The sequence below is a fragment of the Lissotriton vulgaris genome, chromosome 5 (assembly GCF_964263255.1).
Source record: "Lissotriton vulgaris chromosome 5, aLisVul1.2, whole genome shotgun sequence".
NCBI classification, from domain to species: Eukaryota; Metazoa; Chordata; class Amphibia; order Caudata; family Salamandridae; genus Lissotriton; species Lissotriton vulgaris.
Window position 1 is genome coordinate 420,720,505 of NC_141693.1, and position 18,245 is coordinate 420,738,749.

At 49.6% G+C, this 18,245-nt stretch overlaps 1 protein-coding gene across 2 annotated transcripts in view; it reads left to right on the forward strand.

The window, feature by feature from the left end:
• WDFY4 (WDFY family member 4) overlaps positions 1-18,245 on the forward strand; it is an 856,906-nt gene that overhangs the window by 731,526 nt on the left and 107,135 nt on the right. For both annotated transcript variants that reach the window (XM_086921796.1, XM_086921797.1), the window contains one exon: positions 8,929-9,038. In XM_086921796.1, coding sequence (XP_086777922.1) covers positions 8,929-9,038 — 110 coding nt within the window. The remainder of the gene's footprint in view (positions 1-8,928; positions 9,039-18,245) is intronic.

The following is an 18,245-nucleotide window of genomic DNA, read 5'->3' on the forward strand; positions in this document are numbered from 1 at the left end:
ATCCTCCAAGTTTTAAAAACCGATCCGATGTACAAAACCCAGCACAGTCACCATACTAAAGACCAGAAAATGGAAGAAAGAGACAACCAGAAAGCAAGCTTTCTCCAACTGAGCCCCAAAACATTGGAACACAATGCCTCCACTTTAAACAACATATCACTGCAAGGCAAGTTGACAGTCTTTTAAACATGAGAAATGTTCCCTCCTCCTGCACCTAGTTATTGACTCCACTTCTCCTAATCCTTCGATGGCACCCCCCCAGTTTCTCACAACCGTACCTATGTCCCATTTATACCCAACCCTTTCTTCAAATTTTGAGCTCTGTGCCACACTGTAGTGTGCATTACAATTTACAAATCCTTTCGAATACAATGCTTCAGGCAAACCCTCCAAAACAATATACAATGATTCCTCAGATTGTACCTCAGAATTTCATACAATGCTTTAGATGTGCCCTCTAGAACTCCAGATGAGAATCTTCCACTGATGGGCACAGAAGAGATAATCTAGTCCCAGATCGACCCCTTTATAGATCCTGCTATTTTCACTGCTCACCCATAGAGATCAAACTCGTTTTTAGATAATTTAATGTAACAGATGCAATATCGCTGTTCATCTTGGAGGTCACCACAGACTTTTCCCCAAAACAGTCTGTTTCGAGCAGGTATCTAGTGCCCTACCGTTGTTATCTGGTTTTACAGACAATTGTCTTTTCACTTTACTGCCGAACACCACCCACTGCCAGTACTCCTGCCATCGCTGCAGCCAGACCTTCACCACCGTCCTTACCCCCACAGTTGCCACCCTCTCGCCGGATGCAAACACCACCAAAGCCCTGAAGTGCCTCCTCCTCAATGTGGACTCCCTGCACAAACATGCTGTGGAGATCTGGGACCTCCTCGACACCCTCTCGCCAGACATTGCCTTCTTCACAGAAACCTGTACCAACGCCTCCTCCATCCCCAACATCACCACCGCCTTCCCTGACAGATACAAGATCCATAGGAAGAACCACCCCAACTACCCAGTAGGAGGACTCGCCATCGCACACAAGAGCGCCCTCTGACTCTCCACCTCCACCACGAGCGACCCCTCCTCCACCACAGAACACATTCACTTCCAGATCCAGACTAGCCTTAGAACCACGCTGCATGGTACCATCACATACAGACCCCCAGGACCTCGTGCTTCGTTCGCCATGACCATCGCCGACCTCATCGCACCCCACACCATCACCTCCATGGACTACATGCTCATCGGAGACCTGAACTTCCACCTCGACAACCCCAGCGACCCCAACACCTCCACCCTCCTGGACAACCTCGCCAATGTCGGACTGAAACAGCTCATCACCGCCCCTACCCACAAGGCAGGACACACCATGGACCCCATTTTCACAGGTGGGAAGCAACATCAGCCTCAGCCACACCACGCCACCTCCATGGACAGACCACCACTGCGTACACTTCCTCGTCAACAAACCCACGCAGCCCAAGCCTGCACCCCGCCCTCCACAAATAAACTAGAGCAAAGTCACTGAGGAGCAAATCAACTCCACCCTCAACTGTGCTGCCCCCACCACCTCAATCAATGCCAACCTTGCAGCCAAAGAACTCCGCAGATGGATTACCAACTGCGCAGACGATCTTGCGCCCCTACTCAACCCCAACAAACAGCGCCCCAGGAAGGACGCCTGGTTCACCACCGACCTCAAAGTATCCAGAGGCAGCTGCAGACGTCTCGAGAATAACTTGAGAAACAGCAAAACCTCAGAAGATTGCTCCGCCTACAAGAACGCCATGTCGGATAACCACCAGCGCATCAGATCCACCAAAAAGATCTTCATCCAGAACAAGATCCTAGCCAACTCCAGCATCTCCAAGGAACTCTTCAGCGTCATCCAGGAATTTGCCAAACCCCCCAGCGAATCCACGGACATCACTCCATCCCAGGACATTTGCAACAAGCTTGGCTCCTACTTCCATCTGAAGATCAAGGGCCTCTACAACAACTTCAACGACCAGTCACCTGACTCCGAAACCCCCCCTCTTCCAGCAACATCAACCAACCCAACATCTCCTACTGGACCCCAGTCACCACCGCATTGACCATGAAAGGCATCCACTCAGGGACCCCCAAGGACCCCTACCCCCGCACATCTTCCACAGAGCTGCCGCTGCCATCTCCCCTGAACTGCGACGCACCATCAGCTGCACCTTTGAAACCGGCATCTTTCCTGATGTTTGGAAACGTGCAGAGGTCAGACCCCTACTCAAGAAGCTCTCAGCAGATCCCACGGACCTCAAGAAGTACCTGCTTATCTCCCTCCTCCCCTTCACAGCCAAAGTCACAGAGGAGACCGTCAACGCCCAACTAACAAAATTCATCGAAGAAAACTCCATCCTCGACCCCTCCCAATCAGGATTCCGCAGCAACCACAGCACCGAAACTGCGCTACTCGGTGCCACAGACAACATCCGCACCCTCCCTTTGACCAAGGACACAATGTCTGCAGTGTTCAACACCATCTCCCAGCTCACACTCACCGCCAGACTCCACATCGCGGGCATACAGAGAATCGCCCTCGACTGACTCTGCTCCTTCCTCACCGGCAGAACCCAAAGAATTAGACTGCCACCCTTCCTCTCCGAACCCAGGGAAATGAACTGCGGAGTATCCCAAGGATCGTCGCACAGCCCCACAGAATTCAACATCTACATGGCCCCCCTCGCCGCCATCGTCAGCTAGAATGGCCCAGCATAGTATCCTACGCCGACGACACCCAGTTCATCCTCTCCCTCACCCAGGACCACATCACCACCAGAGTCAACTTCCAGGAAGGAATGGAGGACGTCGCATCCTGGATGAGCAGCAGCTGCCTGAAGCGAAACTCAGAGAAGACAGAGATCCTTGTCTTCGAACCCTCCCCCTCTGCATGGGACAACACCTGGTGGCCCACCTCACTCGGCAACACCTCACCCCCATGGACCACGCCCGAAACCTGGCATCGTACTCGACACCTCCCTCTCAATGACCCGACAGGTCAACAACGTAGCCTCTACCTGCTTCAAATTCCTCCGCAAGACCTTCAAATGGGTCCCCCCCCGAGTGTAAGAAGACCGTCACCCACGCACTCATACAGCAGACTGAACTATGGAAACACCCTCTACGCCGGAATCAACAAGTCTCTGCTCCGCAAACTCCAGAACATACAGAACACCGCAGCCAGACGCGTCCTTGGCATCCCTCTACACAAACACATCACCGAACACCTGCGTAACTTCCACTGGCTCCTCGTAGAGAAACAAGCAACCTTCAAGATACTCACCCACGCCTCCAAATGCCTCCACAACACCGGACCTCATTATCTTGACAACAGAATCTCCTTCCACGTACCAAAGAGGAACCTCCGATCACCGACCTCGCTCTCACCGAACCCCCACGTATCCACAGAGTAAGAGCAGGTCAAAGAACATTCTCCTACATTGCGGCTAAGACCTGGAACGAGCTGACGATCAACATCAGACGCGCCCCCACCCTGCACATGTTCAGGAAGACCCTCAAGACCTGGCTCTTTGACTGACCGAAGCTGCTCCCCCAGCACCTTGAGAGCCTCATGGGTGAGTAGAGCTCTTAAATTTTCTGATTGATTGACTGTATTAAATTGTGGCTGCTGCCTTCCATACTATTTTGTTTTGCATTTGAGATCATCTGATAATGAGTTGCATCCCATTTGCATATCCTAGTAGTATTTGCAGCCGGGGCGGAAGTGTTGCCTGGTATAAGCTGGACTGCGATAAAGAAATAAGTGAACATTGAGTTAGGGTGGTAACTGAAGTGAGTGTATAAATGTCCAAATTCCTTTTATAAGCAGGGTCATCTGACCTGGTGACACCTTTGAGGAATGGGTGTGTGCATGAGAGTTTAACTACTCTGTGGGGGGCTGTCATGTGGATGTGCCAATATAGCCCCAACAGGAAAAACAAAACAAATAGAATACTCCCGCTGGTCTATCACTGTCTCAAAGTAAATCAACAGGACATTGATAGATTCTGGAGTGATGATGTTGACTGCAACATGAAATCATCGCTCCAGGTCATAGTTTACTTTGTCTGCTAGTTCGAGGTATGAACACTGGTCTTGAATGGTCCAAGATGTTTTTATGCACTTCAGATGGCCGCTGGCAAACAAGGCATGGTGACGCCTGGAGAGCTCAGATGATTTGCCTTGCTTAATAGTAAATGTCTAAACTCTGTCAAACTGTACGTTGAAGAAGGAGCTATGCTGGCAACACGATGTGTCAATTTATGACATCAGAGAACTGCCCTGAAGCGGCATAGAAACTTGTCAATGGATTTTGGAGTCTTCATCAGGGCCACCTACAAATCTGGAAACCTTCAGTGGAGCAACCCTGAGCCCATCTCTCTTGGGTATGGGCTGTTTTGGGGCCTCTACAGTACTACTGATGAGCCACTGTCAAGATGCTCAAGGAACACTCAAGGGCAGGTAGATGATGCCTAGGTGCGTTAAAGACCGCTATAGGATACAAATGTGGTGATCAAGGGTCATGTAAGTGGTTTGGTTGTTGATTTGGAATACTGAGGATCAAAAGATGCTTTTTGATCTTTTCAGTGGGGTACTGATGGTCTGATTCCAGTCAGGTTGTGATTGGCTTGGGAAGCGGCAGTAGCAATGTACTTCTGATCAGAACTGACAGGGTGGTGTTGGGCAGGTCAGTTAAGCTTACAAATGGATCCATTACTAGTTGATGTTTGCAGGATCCCTTTCTTGAGAGACACATAGGGTGGTGAAGTCATAGGTGAGAATTAACATTTCTCACATTTGTAACAGCTGTAAACTGTTCAACTTTTATAACTTTCTAAAACTCTCGACTGCTTGTCCATAGATTCATAATGCATCTTCTCTGGGGGGTTGTGGCTACTCTTGCTTCCGCAGGCAGGCTGGTAGTTGTTTGGTAGATGCAGGATGGACTTTGTATCCTGGTGGCACTTTGAGTGATGGATGAACATCTTTGACCTAGGCGAGGTAGGTGTGACTATTCGTGTCATAGATGATGCAGCTGTTGACGATGTCTCAACAGCTGCTGTGGGAAACTAGTTTTATAGGCTCTAGAAAACGAATGAACTATTTACCCTTGGTTCTCCTACCATGTTTTACTCATGTCTGTAATGGGTGGTTAAAAGCATTCGCTGCCAATGATATGAGCCCTTTGTGATGGCAAAGTCTTCACACATGATAAACCCTAAATAGATGCTAAGGCAGGGTTCTTCTTCTTTTGTGTTAGAGTGGTATTCAGGTTCACCAGTACAAAACGGAAGCTGCCTCCCTTCTCTTCTTTCTCAGTGTTCTAGTGTGGCACTTTTTTAGTTCAGGCTGACAGGGTCTCTATGTGGCGCGGCGGTGAAGGACGGCACCGTTGGGGCAGGAGCTGACACGCCTCATCTTCAGTGGGGCAAGTATTGAGGATTCATACCTCTTCAGCTGCAGGAGGCACCTTTTGGAGCTTCAGGTCCAAAGGTGGAGGTGAGCAACAGAAGGGGGTTAGAATCTTAAGATTGCCACAGAATAGGGGCATATGGAGTATGGGTTTATTGGAGCACATTTAGGCAGGTGAGGGGTTTCATGCAGCCCTCTTTTTCATGTACTGCCTCTTGTTTGGTACAGGCTGGGGCTCAAAAGGGGCCTCCTCGTAAATTAAGCTATTGTGCTGTACGTGACTGATCTTGTGGTGTTGAGGCACTGTAGCCATAACTTTCTGTGTGTGTGAGATGTTTAAGCAGCTGGAGCCTTTGAGGGACTGGCCTGCAATGTTGGTGGACACGCTGTTTGGGTAGCACTTTCTGACAGAGTTTTATCTCGAGTTGTTTTTCAGACCAGTCTGGGTGTGGAGCTCTTAGTTGAAGGGGAATATTCCAAGTAGTGGCATTGGGTTTGCATGGACAGTCTTCCCCTTTTGTCTCATGTTTGCACAATTCATTATTTCAATGATGTGCGCCTCAGACCAAGAAAGAGAACAGCCTGCCTGATGTGCAGCTCAGTGCTACCCAATGAGGCGGTGACCCCCTCACAGTCTTGTTCCTCACAAGGGCTCCACGCTGCAGCATAGACGAATGCCGTGCTGCACTTCCTGGGTGCAGGAAGAGCATGAGGCCGCCCCTCCCCCCTCAAGTCGCAGAAGTAGAGTCTCTTTCCTCTGCAGGGCTTCCAGGCAGTGGGCTGAGTAGAGCCTTGGGGATCCCCTTCTTGTTGGAGCAGGTTGTCCTCTTCAACAGTTGCGGCCGTGCGAGAAGTGAGGCGGGGAGGTCAGTTTTGGAAATAATTTCTTTCTGTCCTGCTAAAGACACAGCAGGGGTGACTAGCGGAAACTTTAGACTTATGAGTTCCGAGGGTGAGATGCAGGGCAGGCACTAGTGATGAGCTAACTGGCCTTCTTTTCTGGTCCTCAGGTCCCACCGCTGCCTTCCTTGTAGAGTTGAGTTTCTTCAATGTTGGTAGTGATCTCTGAACTTCTCTGCACTTGGGAGACAGGACAGTCAATGTAGCAGGCGGCCTCTTCTGCTGTTAGAAGAGTTGGGGTAGTGTAGAGATTGTATAGGTTAGCCGTTTCAGCAGCAGGGGTGGTGCAACCCTCGAGTGCTAGGGTGTCATCAAGCTTCTTTCTCTCTCTTCTGTGGCACCGACAGTGTGGGGAGTTGAACGGGCTCAGGGCAGGTAAGCTCCCCGCTCCCAAGACGTCCTCAGATAGGTCTCTGTGCACTGAACTCACCCACCTCCCACCATCAGAGGCTAGAGTGGGCACAGATAACCTGGCCCACCATCAGATTAGAAAGGGGCCGGACCTCGTCATCCTGGGCAGGACAAGGCTGCAGACAGGGTCCAGACGCCTCGTCGCCAATGAAGTGTTGTGTAGGCCGCAGATCTTCTTGAAGGTCACCTATCAATACTTTAAGGGGCACTGAAACAAGAACATGACATTTTGGCAGACAACTTGTCACCTTCTTTTCTTCAGAGTAAACTCAGTTCACCCAGACGTTGTCACCTGTGATTTCCTGAACAATTGGCCTGCCTACTTCCTCCTCGTCTTTTAGATGTTTTGTTTGAAACAATCTATGAAGCAAAATGAAAGGCTGTACTTTAGTCTGATCATTGTATGTTTGTTAAAGTCTCATTCATTCAGTTTCAGAATGCTTGTGAAAAATCTTTGCTTTTTAGGATATTTCACAATGGGGTAAGCATTCTGCTCAGAATCCAGCAAATTACAAGTTGCAGATATGTATTCCCTTTTTCCAATGTGAATTCATTGTTCCCATTTCTGAGGTCGGGCTGGGTGGTCTGTCGATGCCAGCTTACTCTACTTGTGTAAATCTGCATTTCAGCAGCTCCCAGACTGTCAGCCTGCAATGAACGAGGACCATTATATATCGGACAAAGAATGGCAATTGTCAGAGCTTTAAGTGGGCCGGGTCCCCCTGGGTCTCAGACTTGGTTGTAATTTAAATCGGGCATTGAAACGGGCTCCTATCGTTCCCTATATTCATGTCCTTAACTTTACTGGTAAAAACACTGGCGATTTCCGAACAATGAATGTAAAAACATTTAAGGTAATCCATGTCAGTGATTTGGTCCCTGTTTATATTTCACGTGTTTTACTTAATTGTGTACTCCGTAAGAGTTTTAGTCATGTCGAGGATGTTGTGAATTTGTATTTTTTTTCTGTAATATATTACTCTTATATAGTGCATATTTTAAACTGAGTCGCCTCCAAGTGTATATAACGATCCAAGATTGAGAGCTCTGGGGCTGAGGCTGAAAGCAGGGGGAATCTCCCACAGTGCTCGTCCGTGTGTCAAAAAGGCGTTCAGAATCCATGGTCATCCAATCCTTGGCCTCGCTGCAGATAGCACAGAGACAACCATTGACAAAACTAATTGTCCTGGCTGGTTTTAGTTGTTTGTCAGTTGTTGTGCTATATATCTGGATGCCAAACTGAAAGCTCTGAGAGACACCAATATACCGGTTGGATACACTGGAAATCACAGAAATGTAGTTTACGTTTCACGCCATGCCTACAATTACATAACTCAAACCCCTCTTAGAGACCCCCCCACTTTTTTCATCCCACTTAAAGCCCTGGGTGAAACCATCATGCCCTAACTTTCTAGGTTCAATGCTCCTGGCATATTCCAGGGTTTGTTCCCTTGCTGTAAACCTCTCTTCTGTTCAAGGACTACTCAGCCATAAACATTTCTCTTTTCCTATCTTGTCTAAAATGTCTCTTTCTCCTCGCTTGATTGTCGTGCTTACTTTCCCATTGTTTCTTGCCTTTGTTCTGCTGTCCAAGGTCCCTACCTTCGATTTAAAGGTATTTTTGGAGATCATGTCTTAGTAATGGGTACCTGAAGTGTAACAGTGGCTGGTCCAGGAGAACACTTGCCAATTACATTTTTGACTTGAAACTGTGCGATTGCTTCACAGACCTTCACGCTGATGCCATTTAGACATGTTTGGGTTTGTGCTACCCGATGCTTGGGGCCCAAGGCAAGCGCTCACTGGCATCACATTATAAGCTAGTGCCGAGCTCTTAGACGCAGCCTTTGCTAAACAATGTGCAGCGTCCCTTGCGGTCATGGTAGGTTCTTGAAAAAAAGAAATACAAACAGAAATCCAAAAAAAACAATAATAAAAAGAGAAAAGGGGACTGGGAAGCCATACTCTTTCAATTTCACTTCTCCATATATTTGGGATTTATTTAAGTACTATAAGTACTAAAGGTATATAGTTTCCGCCCATTCCTATTCGCACTGATCATAACAGTTCTTTTTGCCCCGATTCCTGGTCTTAAACATCCAGCAGACCCTTCGTATCAGTCCATATTGTTCTAATTTCAGGTGTTTATTCTCATTTCAGGGGAGCTACCGGTCCAGTGTCACTACTGCACACACTACTCTTCCGCAAGCATTGTGGCCTCCTACCTGATGCGCCTGGAGCCCTTCACAAGTACCCTGTGCTCCTTGCAGGTGAGTCGGTGATGGGCCTATGGGCCAGTCCGTTATACTATCAGAAGGTGCCTTGAGCCCCCTTGTTGACTGTAGGTGAGTATCTTAAATGTCCAGAGTCTTTGGGAAGTACTTTGTCTCCCCTACCGGTAGGCATGTCAGTTTCCAGAAGCCATTTGCCAGTATCTTGCGTAACCTGATGTCCTGCGAACACTCGGCAAGTGCCTTGGGTTTCCTACAGGTCAGATCTTACGGTACCTGGAGTCACTGACCGGTATTTGACATTCTGTACTAGTAAGTGTGCATGGCATCTGAAATGCTTCACATCCAGCCTGTTGTCCCTTTAAACAGATACCTTAAGTGCCAGCCTTACCTGGCACCACTGTTGCTATCACAGAGAAAAATAGGCCCAGGAGCAGTGCCTTTCCACCAGCTTACTTTCTTGAATTTGCTGCTGCTTCTGTGCCTCTTCCCTGTGTTCCTAGAGGAATGCGCCCCATTAATTTTCGTACCAATATTCGTATAAATATGCAAACAAATGTATTAATATGTTGAAATCTGTTATTGCTTTGCTTATGAATAATACAGAGTTAAGTTTAAAGCAGCCTGTAATATATTAAAGCAATTGGCATGTATATTTAATGGGTGGCAGCGAGAATAAAGAACCGCTGCCCCCCCTTGCCCCTCCCCAGAAAGGCATCAAACGGCGCAGGCAAGAATCGCATTTTTCTCACCGGTAATATCTGTAACCAGATTTTCGTCCCTAACAGGGTTTGCTGTGTATATATTATTTCTATTTAATCTGGGTAATCTTTTTATTACAAATCCGATTGGTCCTCTGGAGGTTAGCATCATAAGAGCCGCTGAAGATGAAAAGCGCGTATCAGGAGCGGAGGCTGCGGCTGCCCCGGCCCCCTTCCCTCAGGTTTTACTTCCTTAAATGTCATCTCTGTTGTTCTGAAGGCCTCTTCAGTCTCATAGCTTTTACTCTGAATGCTCAAGGCTTCCTGGACCAATGGGGACCAGTGCAAGACCCATCACTCACTGCCCAAGAACCATGTCACTTTCTGGGTCAAAGGTCGCCAAATACTTATGTGGCCTTCCCTGGTCTGATTTTTTTCCTGTCACTCCCTTTAACATACAAAGTTGTGTTATAAATTGTTCAGAAGAAAACAGTAGATGTTCACTCACAGAGCCCACTTAGTGGGATTTACAAAGGATGAGCTTAAGAGCCTCCATAGCACAGTAAATAGCTGGTCAATTGAAATACAGAATTATGAAAATTGAATGAACAAAGAAGAGAAGTCCTACATTTACCTGATAGAATTGCCATTGTTGGGCACTGTGAATGATGTGATCAATGAGAGGTATTGTGATCACTGACTGAGGGTCCATCGCATCCACGCTTTCTCATTCAAGGTCAACCTTTTCCCAAAAAGTGTTGAAGGTGTAGTTTGAGTGGAGCATGGCTTGTTACTTCAGCGTTTTCTCATTACTCTAGCTTTCCCATTACTTGAATGTTAAACTCTGTGCTTAATTTGTGCAGGTGGTTGCAGGTGGTGGGCAGGGGCTTACTTTTCATAACCAGACCTCGACCCAAAGCAAGATAAAGAAAGGCAGTTAGGGTTGAAAGGAGGAAGTCAAAGATATGAAAGCGGTGACACAACTGGAAAAACCTAGAAGAGTGAGACAAAAAGGCAGTGCTAAATTTGAGCCGGTGGTTGCAGATGAGGTCAATTGGCTCTCGTTTTTGGGGATCAGCACTTTATTTTTCCACAACAGGCTTTGATCCACAGCAAGAGAGAGAAAAATACAAAAGAGGAAATAGTGAGAGTTGGTAACTACAGTGCCCTCTAGATTTCGCCAGCAGTGATCCGGATGAATTGCGCCATGGAGGCTGGCACCCAAACCACCGCATTCGATGCACCCTGCTCCCCGCCCCCTGTCAGATGCTATTAAGATTTAAAAAAAAATATCCATTGAAAATAGCAAAAAGGTTCTAAGAGATTGTCGAATTATGAAGACTTCAAAGCAATCTGGTGATTGGTGAGAGAGCAAAGAAAATTCCACGAGCCTTCAGGCAAACTCAGTTAAATAGTGAGTAAACAGTCACAGCTACAGAACAGAAAAAACAAAGCAGAGCGGGGAAGGTGGAACAATGAAACAGTAAGAGGTTAGCTTTCAGATCAAACAGTTGCAGATATACTCCTTCAGAAGGTCATTTAGCCTAGCTGTGCATGCAGGAATGTTTGCCTCTTCTGCAACTAGAGCCTGCCAGTATACAGATGGACAATGCAAAATTTCCTAGCTAACGTGCAGGAAAGTTTCAATTCTATTAAGGAAGCGGAGGCGAGGATTAGGCTATCACTTTCATCACTTAATTTTTCTCCAGCAGCCTTTCAAAGGTTCAAACAGCACATAAAACTACATTTCCCATGAACATAGGGAAAAAGAAACAGAAAAAGTCTCAAAACAGTCTCAGCCAATCCTATGTCAGGACGCCTCATATCTTCCCCTGCAGGGGCTCTATCTTCCTCTTTCTTCCTGCGACCCCTCGTGGTAGTCTTCCAGATTATTCCTGCTTGCCAGTGTCGGAACCTAAGGTAAGAGGACATTCTATCAGCTCGGGAGAATAAGCTCTTTGAAAACACCTCACATTCCATATACACCATAAAGAGATTACTCACCATATTAACGAAGAATTCTGGGAGGTTTTGAACGAATATCGGGTCGGCTAATCCTCGCCTCCGCCTCCTTAATAGAATTGAAGCTTTCCTGCACGTTAGCTAGGAAATTTTGCATTCTATGGCAGGGGCCAAGGCTTATGATTAGGCTAGTTTAAAACTTGTCCACCACTAAAGAGCCTAGTGACACCACTGGCTTAAAGTAAAACCTCTTGAAGGTTGAATCTGAGGACCAGTCCGCCGCATTCAGGATGTCCTCTAGCCTTGCTCTCATCTTAAATGCCTTGGAAGCCATTGCACCCCTGACAGAATGAGCCCTACAACGGCAGGTATCTATACCCACTTCCTGCATAACCCAACAGACACAACTGGCAAAAGTAGGGGTTGAAACCGCCGATGTGATTTCGTAGCGCAATAAACATCTGTTTGACGCCCTGTGGACGTATATCTATTGTCGCAACCTCATAGGCTTTGAGCGCTCTAACCACACACAACTTAGGGACGTCAGGAAATGCAGGATAGGAGACCAAGTGTGAATTGCATTTAGTGCGTCTAGAAATGTAGAAGGTCACCCCCTCTGGACTGAAAACCCGGCCCGTGAAATCCAATGCCCTCCTGTCCGAAACTCTCCCGCACATCTGTTTTCTGGACAAGTACTTGTTAGAGGGCCACGACTTAAACAGATTCAGAACCTTGTTCACATCCCATGAAACAGAGTAACGTGGCTCCAGAGAAACCGACAGTCTGATGCCCTGCAATAACTTGCAGACCAAAGGATGTTCCCCAATAGGGTGATTGTCTACTGGGACGTGTCCTGCCGAGATCGCAGAACGAAAGGTATTAATCGACTTATACGCCAAAAACCTTCCTCTGCCAGTGAAGCTAAAAAGTTAAGGACGTGGACAACGTCTGCCTCCATCGGATCCACCATTCGTCGCAGACACCAACAGCCCCAGCGGGACCCGGCTGATCTGTACCTCTTGTTGGTGCATTCAGCCCAGGATTTCCCGAGTAACAACGCAGCATCCTGTGAAAGGCCTGGGATTTTCCAGCGTTGCCTGTATCCCGCCAGGCCATCAGACGCAGGCTACCCGTGGACAGAAGATCGTGAGGATTCCCCTGAGGATCTCTGAGGAGATCGAGACCGAGGGGTAGAGGGATTGGAAAATCCCAGGAAATCCCAGGAAAGTTCCATCAGAACTGGAAACCAGGCTTGCCACCTCCATACCGGGGTAATTACCACCAGATCCGCCTGTTGTCTCCTCACCTGGGTTGATGACCTCATGATCATCGCAAAGGGGGGAAATGCGTATCCCCGCTCCTTGCCCCAATCCTGAAGGAACGCATCCACTGCCAATGCCTCCGGATCCGGGCGCCAACTGTAGTAACGTCACAGCTGCGCGTCCAGCCGAGAGGCAAAGAGATCCACCGAAAACAGACCACACTGATCCTGAATCTGCCTGAAGACCGTCTGATGAAGTTGCCAGAGACTGGTGTCCTTCCAGTGGCGAGAGCACCATTCTGCCACCTGATTGGACGACCCCGGCAGATGCTCTGCCGACAGGAAAATCTAATTGGACAGACAATATTCCCAAAGATCGTGGGCCAGGTTGAACAACGCCCTGGAGCGAGTCCCGCCGAGATGATTGACGTAACAAACCGCCACCACGGTGTCCATCTTGAGTAGGACACAACTTTGGACCCTGTCCTTCTTCCAGCACTTCACAGGGAACGAACCCGTCATCAACTCCAGGCAGTTGATGTGAAGGGTCCTTTCTGAAGATGACCAACTTCTGCCTGTAGACAACTTGCCGCAGCGAGTGACCCAGCCTGAGCCACTGGCATCGGATTCTATTACTAGATCCGGCTTGGAACCGAAAATCGCTCGACCGTTCCAAGCCTCCATGTGGTCGACCCACCATTGCAGCTCCGTTCTGGCATCTTCTGTGAGGGAAAAGACTTGAGAATAGGTAAGACCCTTCCTCAAGGGAAAGGCTTTGAGACGTTGAAGGGCCCTGTAATGGAAAGGGCCCGGGAAAATCTCTTGTATCGAGGACGACAGAAGACCTACCACCCTGGCCAGGTGTCGCAACTGAATTGTAGGCCTTGTGAGAGTACGCTTCAGTTTGTGTCTTATTTTGGACAACTTCCGCGAGGGCAGGGACAAGTTGGCTTCCACCGAGTCTATCATGAAGCATAGAAACTGCATTCTCTGTAAAGGCTGAAGGTCTGATTTGCCCTCGTTGAGAACAAACCCCAGTGATTCCATGAGGGACAGCGCCTTCTGCGCATGGGTCACCAACCAAGGTGGACATTGGCACATGATGAGCATGTCATCCAGGTAGATTATCAATTGAATGCCCTCCGAGTGGAGGTGTTCCACCACCGGCTTCATCACTTTTGGTGAAGCACCACAGAGCGGACGACAGCCCGAAAAGAAGGGAAGTAAATTCGAAAATCTGAGAGACCCACTGAAACTGAAGAAACTGTCTGTGTGGGGCAAAGATTGGGATCGTCAGGTAGGCAGCTTTCAGGTCCAGGCGGACCATCCAATTTCCTTCCTGAAGCAGATCCCCTAGAAGGTGAATACCCTCAATTTTGAAATGGCGACAAATGAGCCACCCGTTGAATTCTTTGAGATTTATCACGTGGCGATAGCCCCCATCCTGCTTCTCCACTAGGAAAATGTTGCTGAGGAATCCCCGGGGATGTAGGGTGGAGTGAGTAATTGCCCCTTTCCTCAATAGTTCCGAAATTTGGTTGTCTATGAGAACACTCTGATCCTGGGTAAAGACTATAGGTTTGGACCAAAGGGGCTGCTTGGGCAGACCTGAGTACTCAATTTGAAAACCGCAGACAGTTTGTAAAACCCAAGCGTCGGAGATAAGCAAAGACCAATTGTGAAGAAAACATTGGAGTCTGCCCCCCAACCGCACACCCTTCACCCCTTGAATTCTCACCTCTTTGATTGTTGTTACCGCCGTCTCCTCTGCCTCAGCCACCGCAGCGACGGGTGAAGCCTCTAGTCGGGTAGAAATTCCTGAACTTGTCCGGGTCCTGATATTGCCTTCTGTTGTACTCACCTTGCTTAAAGGAGGCTCTATTATAGGGACGACCGGCCGAGCGCCCCCTGCCACGACCGGCTGCGCCAAAAGCACGCGGGGTAAAAATACTTTGATTGACGTCTGGGCCTTGTCTAAAAAATTGAAGGTGTTAACGAACTTGCCAAGCTCCTTTACGAAGGGATCTCCAAAGAGATGTCCTTCTGCAATCGGGCCCACCTCCGAAGTGGCTAGCTCCCCAAGCTTGGGGTCTTACTTGATAAGTATGGTCCTACGCCTTTCCGTTGAAATAGCCACATTAGCGTTTCCCAGGAAAATAACCTCTCTCTGTGCCCAACTTGAGAGCTGTCAGGGAAAATCAGAGAGCCTGAGGCCTTGGCATCTTCGGCCATATCTAAGATTTTGGCCAAAGGCCCCACAGTGTCGAAAAGTTTGTCTTGGCACGCTCGCCAAGATGCCTTTCTTGGGGTCCTTCACAAACTTAGTCAAAAATGTGGACATCTTGGGGTCTATTTCTGGAGTAACTGCGACCTTACCCTCTAAGGTAGGACACGGACACTCCGCCTGAAGGCAACTACGTACCTCCTGATCCAGGGGCTTACGCAATCTAGCCGCCATATAGGCGGCCACCTTAGGGGCCGGCACCCATTGCAACGAGCAGGGATGTAACAGCTCATCAGGATTGGGCATATCCCCACTAAGGTCCGTGGATGTGGACTGACTGGGTTGAGATGGGCGCCACGGGCGCTCTGGTTCCCCATCAGAAGTCGGAGGGGACTCATCCGGATCTAGAGTCGCTACGTCATCTGAAACCCCAGAGGGCCCTGCCGGACTCTCCTCCGGCTTACTAGGGGGGTCCGAATTCTTGGTGTCCAGGAATGCCCTCTTGAGGCACGCTAAAGTGTCTGATTCCACCATGCGTCCTCAGAGCGCTTCCACTTGGACTCTCCCGTTCCAGCGGTTGGTTGGCCTGGAGGTAGGGGGTTTGCATGCCCCAAAAGATCTTCCCTCTGACCGAGGGGTTGATATTGCGCTTGTAGTAAGTCAATTTTCCTCTCCAGAGGCTCAACCACCTGGTACACAGCCTTCAAAATTGAGGAATCCATCACCTGGCAAAAAGGATCATCTAACGGTAAGTACATGATCTCTTCTTCTTCCTTATAATAATCTCCGTACTCCATACTGAGTGAATCACTGGTCTATAACCAATATAAGTAAGGGGAAAGCGAAGGGCAGAACCCTTGAAATATCAGCCCACACGTGGATGGGAACGTTCAAACGGGACTGGGACAAAGCACCCTCTGAGTTCTGAGGAGAAAAAACTGCTGCCTGGGCCGGTCCCTTAATATAAAGCCAGAGGTCTTACCCGCAGCGCGGGTGTTCAGGCTCCATGCAGGGGCTCTGTTATCAAGAAGAAAAAGCCCAAAGCATCAGTTACAAAGACTTTTACAAAACGCTAATGGCAAAGAATGCCACAGAAACTTCTTCCCCCGTGGCGTGCGAGCCAGTCTAAACCGCTATAACCGGTGAAGCGGAACTAGACGACTCGCAGCCGCCCGGGGGGTAAAGCTCTCTCAGAAGCGAAGTATTTTTGTGTGTTTGTGTGTGGATTAGCACTGTGCTAATCCTACAATTAAAAACTTTGATAGCAAAGCAAATTCAGAGTGTTGCTGTTGTTGTAGGGTGCTCTATAGAGTAGCTGCTCTCCACCTAAACTTGGTGACTACCCAGAGTTCTCTGCTTCTTTTATGCATAAGTATATCTATCTCAGTTGAATTACTATGATTTTGAGCGTGTATATTCAAAACCTTACTATAAAATCACTGTAAGCTTTGGATTTTTTGTGAATTTCGAAGTTTTTTAAAATTCTATTTCCTAACTATAACATCCCTGTAATCTTAGTTTTTTTCAGTGAATATATATATATATATATAGGCCAGGTCCCCCCCACGCTCCTCCTACCGCTCGTGTCAGTAGCTGACCTGTGACCTTCCTCCTGTTTATTTTTTCTACCGCAGCAGGCGACCCAGCCGCAGCTGAGCCGCCCGCACTTGTTCCTCGCGCTTTTTCCCGCCGATGCCTCCCTGCGGCCCGCCCCCCGCCGGCCGATTGGCCACCCCGCTCCCGCCACCTAGCGGGCCCTCCCTCCCGGCTCTCTTCTTAAGGGGACTCGGCCTCTCGTCCAGGAGCGAGCATTGTGCCTTCCCAGGTCAGGTCGCCCCCACGCTCCTCCTGCCGTTCGTGTCAGTAGCTGACCTGTGACCTTCCTCCTGTTTATTTTTTCTACCGCAGCAGGCGACCCAGCTGAGCCGCCCGCACTTGTTACTCGCGCTTTTTCCCGCCGCTGCCTCCCTGCGGCCCCGCCCCCTGCCGGCTGATTGGCCACCCCGCTCCCGCCACCCAGCGGACCCTCCCTCCCGGCTCCCTTCTTATGATGCCCCCTCACACGCGCAGCGGTCACGCGCAGCGGGCGCGCCGATTGTGCACCGAAGGCGCGCCAAAGGTAAGCCCGCCTGCGCACTTCCGCGCCTGGACCGCGCCCAGTGCCAGGACCCCTGGATCCCCCCGAAGCAAGACGACCCGCCGGACCTACGACGCCGCTACTCTCATCGCACTCAACACTGGCCGAAAGCCTGCCTGCTACCGAGCCGCCCCGAGACACACCCACGGACCCTTCGCCTATCAAGCCTGCCGTTTCTCCTGCCACCGGACCTGCACGGCCCCCGCCAAGCCCGGCACCAGCAGCAACCACCTGAAGTGCATCCTGCTCAACACCCGCTCCATCCACAGGCACGCCGTGGAACTCTGGGACTTGCTCGACACGACAGCACCGTGCGTCGCCTTCCTCACCGAAACCTGGATGAACGCCTCCTCAGCGCCCGACATCGCCATAGCCATCCCGGACGGATACAAGATCACCCGGAAGGACCGCATCAACCAGACGGGAGGAGGCATCGCCTTCGTACACAAGAACACCATCCGCAACTCAACTAACACCGACGACACCTTCACCGCCGCTGAATACCTGCACTTCCAGATATACACCGACCCCAAGACCACCCTCCGCGGCACCCTCATCTACAGACCACCAGGACCACGCACACAATTCAGCGAAGACATCGCAGACTTCATCAGCCCGCACGCCCTTCCCTCCGCCAACTACATCCTCCTAGGAGACCTCAACTTTCACCTGGAGAACATCAACAACAGAAACACCACCGCCCTGCTGGACAACCTTGCCAACCTCGGACTCAAGCAACTGGTGAACACCCCCACCCACTACGCCGGCCACACGCTCGACACAGTCTTCACATCCAGCAAGCACATCTCCTTCAGCCACACCACCAGACTCCACTGGACCGACCACAGCTGCGTCCACTTCGGCTTCAAAAAAACCACGACTCACCACCACCCGCAACAGGTCCCTCGCCGATGCTGGAGCAAGATCACCGCCAAGCAGCTCACCGCCTCCCTCAGCCAGA